Genomic DNA, 7396 nt, shown 5'->3' with positions numbered 1-7396 from the left:
ACATAGAGTAATCTGAAAAATACTCATTTAAGGATATCAATATAAGTGTTAGAATATTGAATAGATATTTATAGAATTAAATGACCAAATTAAAATTCCGTGTAAAATTGGAGGATTGTGTGACGTAAATAGGTTCATCTTCTTGCAAAAGAACGAAGCGCGAGTATTAAGGAATTTAGCAGTGGTTAAGGTAAAACTGGATCGCGCACTCCACTAAGAAGTCGCGCTGTGTTGAGTCAGGTATCAGTCAAAACCACGTATAAAAGGCCGAATCCTTTGAAAGTCCATCAACTCTTAGCTTCGCGTTTCCAGCTTCCCAAGTCTACTTTCCCATTCTCCAAAATCCCCGCAATCCCAGTCAAAGCACCAAGTTCTAGCTCTCACAGATCCTTCTTGAAGATGTCCCAACTCGCAGAGACCTATGCTTGCATGCCTTCCACGGAGCGAGGCCGTGGGATTTTGATTTCCGGCGATTCCAAATCCAATTCAATTGTTTACACCAATGGCAGATCGGTCGTCCTCATGAACCTCGACAATCCCCTTCAGGTTTCGGTTTACGGCGAGCACGCCTACCCGGCTACAGTGGCTCGGTATTCCCCCAATGGTGAGTGGATCGCGTCTGCTGATGTATCAGGCACCGTCAGGATTTGGGGGACCCGCAATAACTTCGTTCTGAAGAAGGAGTTCAAGGTGTTATCGGGACGGATCGACGATCTACAGTGGTCGCCGGACGGTCTGAGAATCGTGGCTTGTGGTGAAGGAAAAGGAAAGTCATTAGTACGCGCTTTTATGTGAGTGTTCACTTTTCCTTTCTGTGGAGAAAATGCAGAACAATATCAGGGAAGTGAGAATCTGTATGAATGCATGTGCATATATTTCTTAGTTCGAAGCTTTTTAGATTCGCGATTATTGCGTTGATTGATACATAGAAGCAATTATACTGAAACTCCTTAAAACCTAAGTGATTATGTTCTGTTCGACCCAAAAAAGGTGTTTGTTTTTCTGAAAAATCCGTTGACGTGGTTTGTCGTGACCTCCTAGCTATAACTCAAAATATTAGTACTGTTTGTAGTCAGCGGGGTTTCCTTGCGTGTAGTGATGGTGCTACAACGTTCAAAAGTTTAAACTTTAAAATAATTGTTGGTAAGGTATACTGAGGCTTTCAGATATGACATGGCACCCACCATAAAATGCTTTTATATACAGTATAAATGAGTGTTCTTCTTCAAACAAAAGTTAGTCCCTTCCTCAGAATATTCTTGAAGGGTGTACTAACTAAATAATTTTAGTAACTCTCAGACAATGAAAAGGGTCAACAGTAGCCCTTTTGGCAGTTCGCTCTTGCATTTGTCTGTCTGAGCACAAGTGTCGTGGAGAATTGCTTTGCTTGTTTTAACTTTTCAACTCCAGTTACGTGCTTTAGCCTTCCTTCTTATGGAATAATAGAAAGTGAGACTAAATGTCGCACCTGATGAATAGGCAGCTGAGACAAATCAGTTTTGAACAATAACGAAGTAATGAACACATATAATAATCAGAAGTCAGTGCAAAATTGAACTTTTGGTTCTTTGCATTTTATACTAAGATGAAAATTTTTCCCAAGTGTGAATTGGTTTATCAGTATTTCTACCATATAAAGAAAAAAAGCATCTGCCCATATCCCTAAACACTTTGGGCTTTGTCTTTCTATGAGTGTGTTAGAAGCTTTTCAATTATTTCATGTTTATGCATCATTATTGATAAATGGAATTACTTGCCCATATGCTCGTGTAGGGTTTCCACTTTAGTCTTCATTAGGCAGTTTTGAATTAAAATTTTTATTACTTACTGCTTAAACCCTAGAAGTAGGGTTAAGGTGAGTTTGAAAGCCTTCGTGCTTATCTTCTCCCATACAATGTTTGCATAACGGTTATTTGTTGTCCATATAATTATACTTACGTAAATTCTACTGAATAGGTGGGATTCTGGCACCAATGTTGGTGAATTTGATGGCCATTCAAGGCGTGTTTTGAGTTGTTCTTATAAGCCAACAAGGCCTTTTCGCATTGTGACATGTGGAGAGGATTTTCTGGTAAACTTTTATGAAGGACCACCATTCAGATTTAAGCAATCTCACAGGTATGCTATGACAGACGTTATGGCGGTGTTGAACATTGATCTGATCTGAGGGCTGCATGTCCTGTTTTTGGATAATTGTTAAACATGCACCTTCCCACTGGCTTGTTTTATGATTCATTTGTGGGGAAATAATGTTATTATAGTGAAGTGGGAGCAGTCATCCAACTGAAATACAAGAAGGCATAGTACTTTTTTTATTTTTTATTTTTTCATAGTTGAAAAGATTTTTTTCCAACCCGTCTCGTCATATGCTTTTCATGAACTTTTATTGATAATTACTGTGGGACTCGAGACAAAAAAAGAAAAGAAATTTGTGGATGATACAATGTAGATATCTACTTAATTTTTTATGAAGAACCAAAGACCGAAGTTGTGCATTAGCTTCAGTTTTGATGTTTTTAATCTACCCCAGTATGTTAGACAGGTACATTTGAATTAATCTATTTTTATTGGCTTGTTTCTTTCATGCTTTCCACCAGTTGCATTAGTATTGATAAGTTACCTATCTCACATTGATTATTATTTATGTTCAGGCATCATTCAAATTTTGTCAATTGTGTAAGATATTCCCCTGATGGAAGTAAATTTTTAAGTGTAAGCTCCGACAAAAAGGGTATTATATATGATGGGAAAAGTGGGGAGAAAGTTGGTGAGCTGTCTTCTGAAGGTGCCCATACTGGCAGTATCTATGCTGTTAGCTGGAGTCCTGATGGCAAACAGGTGAGCAAAATTCTATTTATGGATTCTGTCAACACCAACACCCCCTGGCATACTGACCATGTTAGAAATACTTTTAGAAAATCTGGGTTTATGATAAATTCTAGTAGAACACAAAGCACGATAAAACTACTAAATTCAGATTTGAAAGGGTTACTACGAATGATGTTCTGTGCATAGTCATAATTAGACAAGAAGAATCGGTTTTCAAATCCCATGCTTTGCACTTTAAATGCATTTCCTTTCTCGTTCTTTGCCTTATTCTCTTCAGTCTTCATATATGGAGTTGCCCACTTAATGTTCTCTTCCAGTGTTGTCAGAATTGGACCAGTTATTGAACTGGGGGGCGCTGGTTCACTAAACCATGGTCAGACCTTGGTCGAACTGGTTTCAATTAGAATAATTTAATTTAAAGAATGCATATGAAAAATAAAAAATATTTTGGACAGTTTAATAAAGTAACAAACACAAAGCAACAACCTATTTCATGCAAATGCTTTTAGGTGGTAAAGATGTGAGACAATTTATTGTGCGTGCAGTTTAGGCGTATCATAGTTTATCTTAGAGGAATGCCAATGAAAAATTTTCTGCTTTCCTTTGCTAGCTGGGAGTATAAGTGAGCTTTCCGCATGATGCTCTTAAGGAAATGCCATTTTTTGGTGGAGTTTTCTTATACTTTCTTGATGAAAATATTTTATCTAGTTACAAATTCATAGATAAATATTAAATTTTAAGCCTATATTTGATATAATTAATATCTTGAATGTTACTTCTTGATACAGGTTTAGTATAAGGCTTTGTTTGGTTCAATGGAAGGGAGGGGAGGGGAGGTTAATTAAAGGAAGGGGAGGGGAGGGGAGGGGAAGGGAGGTCATGGTTTTGTTTGGTTGGAGGGGAGGGGAAGGGAGGGGAGATTTCTTGTTTGGTTCATAAGGGGAGGGGAGGGGAGGTAATTATAAATTGACAAATATACCCTTATCTCTATATTTAGACTAATTTATTTTTTTAATACACACACGATATAATATATAATTATAATACACACATGTTATGATATGTATATATTAATACATATGATATGTATATATTATATAATTATATTATTATATTATTATTATCAAATATTATTAGTGGCTAAAAAGAGAAAGAAGTGAAAAAAGATTTTTAATAAGATGGACAAACTTGGAATATTAAAAAGTTAGTATGGGTAGTTTGGTCAATATTAGACATAACATTTCTCCCCTCCAAAAAACCCCAAATTTGGAGGGGAGCACTAAAAAACAAATTTCTTCCCTCCCCTCCCCTCTATTTTTCCCAACCAAACACACTTATCCCCTCCTCTCTCCTCCCCTCCCTTCAACAACCCTCCAACCAAACAAAGCCTAATTTTTACTGGAAGATTAGACCTCTGGAATGGTATACTTTGTTTAGTTTAATAGTAGAATGTTGACGTCACTTTATGGTTATAGTTAAGTTGTCTATTTGAATATTTTGCTGAACTCTTACCTCGGCGCTTTTGAACAAGTATTCTTTGGTATTGGTTGTTCTCCCCCAACTCTTTCCAAGTAATTCTTGTTGAGCAATTGGAATCTGATCTCAAGTTGTGATGTTATATTTAGGTTCTTACTGTATCTGCAGACAAGTCAGCAAAAATATGGGACATATCTGATGACAACATCGGAAAAGTGAAAAAAACATTGACTTCTCCTGGTTCTGGTGGAATTGAAGACATGTTAGTTGGCTGTCTGTGGTTAAATGATCGTATTGTCACTGTTTCTCTTGGTGGGGTAATATCTATATTTTTAGTAAGCGATCTTGATAAAGCCCCCACAACTTTATCTGGACACATGAAAAATGTATCCTCCTTAACTACTCTTCCAAACAACCCTAGAGTGCTTTTGTCTAGCAGTTATGATGGTATAATATTTAAGTGGACTCAAGGGATTGGATATGGTGGTAAAGTACAAAGAAAGGAGAATTCTCAGATCAAAGTCTTGGCAGCTGCAGAAGAAGAGATTGTTACAGCTGGATTTGATAATAAGGTCAGTGCTTTGCTTATTTTCTTCAGCTACAATGGAAATTGTTATCGCGACATTATAGTCTATTTAATGGCCTTTCTGTCCTATTTAATAGGAATTAAGAAACCAGTGTGCTTTTCATGTTCGTTTAAATGTTAGGTGATTTTACTGTGCCAAAATAACGGACTTTTTCTGCATGTGATGTATTTAAAGATTCAGAGAAGTCTCTATAAACACTTGACAATTGTTTGATTTGGAGAACGTGGAAGTTTATTCTAAAAGGGTTAGAAGGCACGCTTCATATTTTACTGATCCTAGAGTATGTAACATGTATGATTTAACTGTTTGGACTAGAATCTAATACCCTGATCTTCGTAATTTTCCTCCAAAAAGGAAGAAAACATATTTGCACTTATATTGTTATCTGTTTGTAATTATTCCATCACTTCAGGTATTTATATCTTGTAACAGTTAAACCATGGAGAGACTGTCTTGCATGGCAGCTTATCTTCTCCAATAAGCACTTATCAATTAGCTTAGATGTATTTGGATGCATGTATTTTTTAAGGTGTTTTTAGCTTATTTTTATGAGATTCGTGGCAAAGCTTGATAAAATGCTAATCAAATTTGTCGAAGTAATTCTTGGAGTTTCAATTCAAACGCGAAGCATGACAACTTCTGAATAAGGACTTATCTAACTAATTTATCTGAACAGTGCCAAAGGTCTTTATGCTCAGTATGGCAATGTTAAGAATACATTTATTACTCTGGAGATGATATCGTTTTTGCTGCCTTGGTAATCTCAATCTTGAGTGCCTCGAAAACATGGGCATTTATAATATCCATTGCCTTTTCTTAAATGTATATTTATGTATGGATTTTTTTTTTTCTTGAGGTGTATAGTAAATAGTGATATTTTCATGCTCAGCTCATGGCACAAAGCCAACCAGTTTATTTGACTAGAACTTTGAATATAAATGGATATAACTGAGATCTGACATCGATCTGCCATTTGTCAGCATTTGAAAATTTTAGTGATTAAAGAAATCGTAAAGCATCTTCTTTATTGCTTTCATGAAGTGGCTGAAGCATTAAGTGTGAGCATTTTGCAACAATTCATATTTTCTCTTATCCCTCCATGATTCTCTTCTGACACCCTAGATATGGCGAGCTACTTTACAAGGGGATCATTGCGGAGATGCTGAAGCGATTGATGTAGGAAGTCAACCAAAGGACTTGAGTGTTGCACTTCTATCTCCTGAACTTGCTCTGGTTTCAATTGATTCAGGAGTTGTCATGCTTCGCGGTGCAAAAATTGTGTCGACAATTAATCTGGGGTTTGTTGTAACGGCTTCTGCTGTATCACCTGATGGAAGTGAAGCTATTATTGGTGGACAGGATGGTAAGCTGCGCATATATTCTATATCTGGTGATACTCTTACAGAAGAAGCAGTCCTTGAGAAGCATCGAGGTGCAATCAGTGTCATTCGTTACTCTCCAGATGTTTCCATGTTTGCATCAGGGGATGTCAATCGGGAAGCTATAGTGTGGGACCGGGCCTCCAGAGAGGTATTTTGAATATATGAGCAATACACATATTGTATATTAAGCTTTTACAAGCTCAAGTAATTGTGAAAAAGAAATGTGTGGCATGGTTATATGCTTGACCGTTTGGAAATATTGTTTTGCAGGTCAAACTTAAGAATATGTTGTACCACACTGCACGAATAAACTGTCTTGCTTGGTCCCCTGATGGTAGTAGGATTGCTACTGGATCACTAGACACATGTGTCATTGTATATGAAATTGACCAGCCAGTATCTAATAGAGTCACGATAAAGGGTGCTCATTTAGGTGGTGTTTATGGGTTGGCTTTCACTGATGAGTATACTTTGGTGAGCTCAGGTGAGGATGCTTTCATCCGTGTCTGGAAATTAACCCCGCCATGAGTCTTGACATCAATGCTTATTTTAAGATGTAAAGGTGGGAATTATGTCTCGGACCTGAATCTATTCCTTCAACGGGCTTCATACAAATCAGAACTGAAAAGGAAGTGATTATCAGCAGAAGCTGGGGATTATCTTGAAGGAACTCAAGTTTTTTTCTATTTTGTTTGGTTAAGTTACATTGCTAATACTGCTAGCGTCTGCCTGCTATTTACTTTCAAGTATACAATTTGAGGCTGGAGCCATTTTTCCTGGTGCCGCATTCGGAAGTAGGAGTTTCTGAGAGTTCTTTGTCTAGACAATGATGGCATTGGCACCAGTACATCTCCGTAATATCTTGTTGACCTGATGTTGAAATCAAATCCTGATACGAAGATTCTCAATAGTTGCGCCAGAATTTGAAGAAACCAATGCTGTGTACATTACCTGGAAACTCGTTGGATGGTTTTTTGAGTGTTAAATGTGCTGATAAACACAGGGCATAGTCCAGCTTTTAGGCATTTGATTATATTGGTTTGTTAGCTGATATGAAGATTGTGTTGTGTTGTTTGTGTGCTGTTTTAATGAATATGCTTTTGTTTCCCAATCCCCCAAAAA

At 37.0% G+C, this 7396-nt stretch overlaps 1 protein-coding gene across 1 annotated transcript; it reads left to right on the top strand.

Moving 5' to 3' along the window:
- The first annotated feature begins 217 nt into the window (after positions 1-217).
- LOC114749549 (actin-interacting protein 1-2-like) lies at positions 218-7396 on the top strand. The gene is made up of 6 exons (XM_028938054.1): positions 218-791; positions 1957-2118; positions 2652-2838; positions 4455-4877; positions 6015-6422; positions 6545-7396. The coding sequence occupies exons 1-6, from the start codon at positions 400-402 to the stop codon at positions 6800-6802; spliced, it is 1830 nt and encodes a 609-aa protein (XP_028793887.1). The 5' UTR covers positions 218-399; the 3' UTR covers positions 6803-7396.

This window comes from Neltuma alba, unplaced genomic scaffold (genome assembly GCF_004799145.2).
Source record: "Neltuma alba isolate B1F8T4 unplaced genomic scaffold, ASM479914v2 tig00000979_pilon, whole genome shotgun sequence".
NCBI classification, from domain to species: domain Eukaryota; kingdom Viridiplantae; phylum Streptophyta; class Magnoliopsida; order Fabales; family Fabaceae; genus Neltuma; species Neltuma alba.
Note: the sequence above shows the minus strand (reverse complement) of the source record. Positions and strands in the feature narration are given on the sequence as shown.

What these genes read in the sequence shown, in the direction of transcription:
- LOC114749549 (XM_028938054.1), top strand. Translation starts at nt 400, where the DNA reads ATGTCCCAACTCGCAGAGACCTATGCTTGCATGCCTTCCACGGAGCGA. An exon ending in TCATTAGTACGCGCTTTTAT is followed by an intron (nt 792 to 1,956) that starts GTGAGTGTTCAC and finishes TCTACTGAATAG; the next exon opens with GTGGGATTCTGGCACCAATG. An exon ending in GGGACCGGGCCTCCAGAGAG is followed by an intron (nt 6,423 to 6,544) that starts GTATTTTGAATA and finishes ATTGTTTTGCAG; the next exon opens with GTCAAACTTAAGAATATGTT.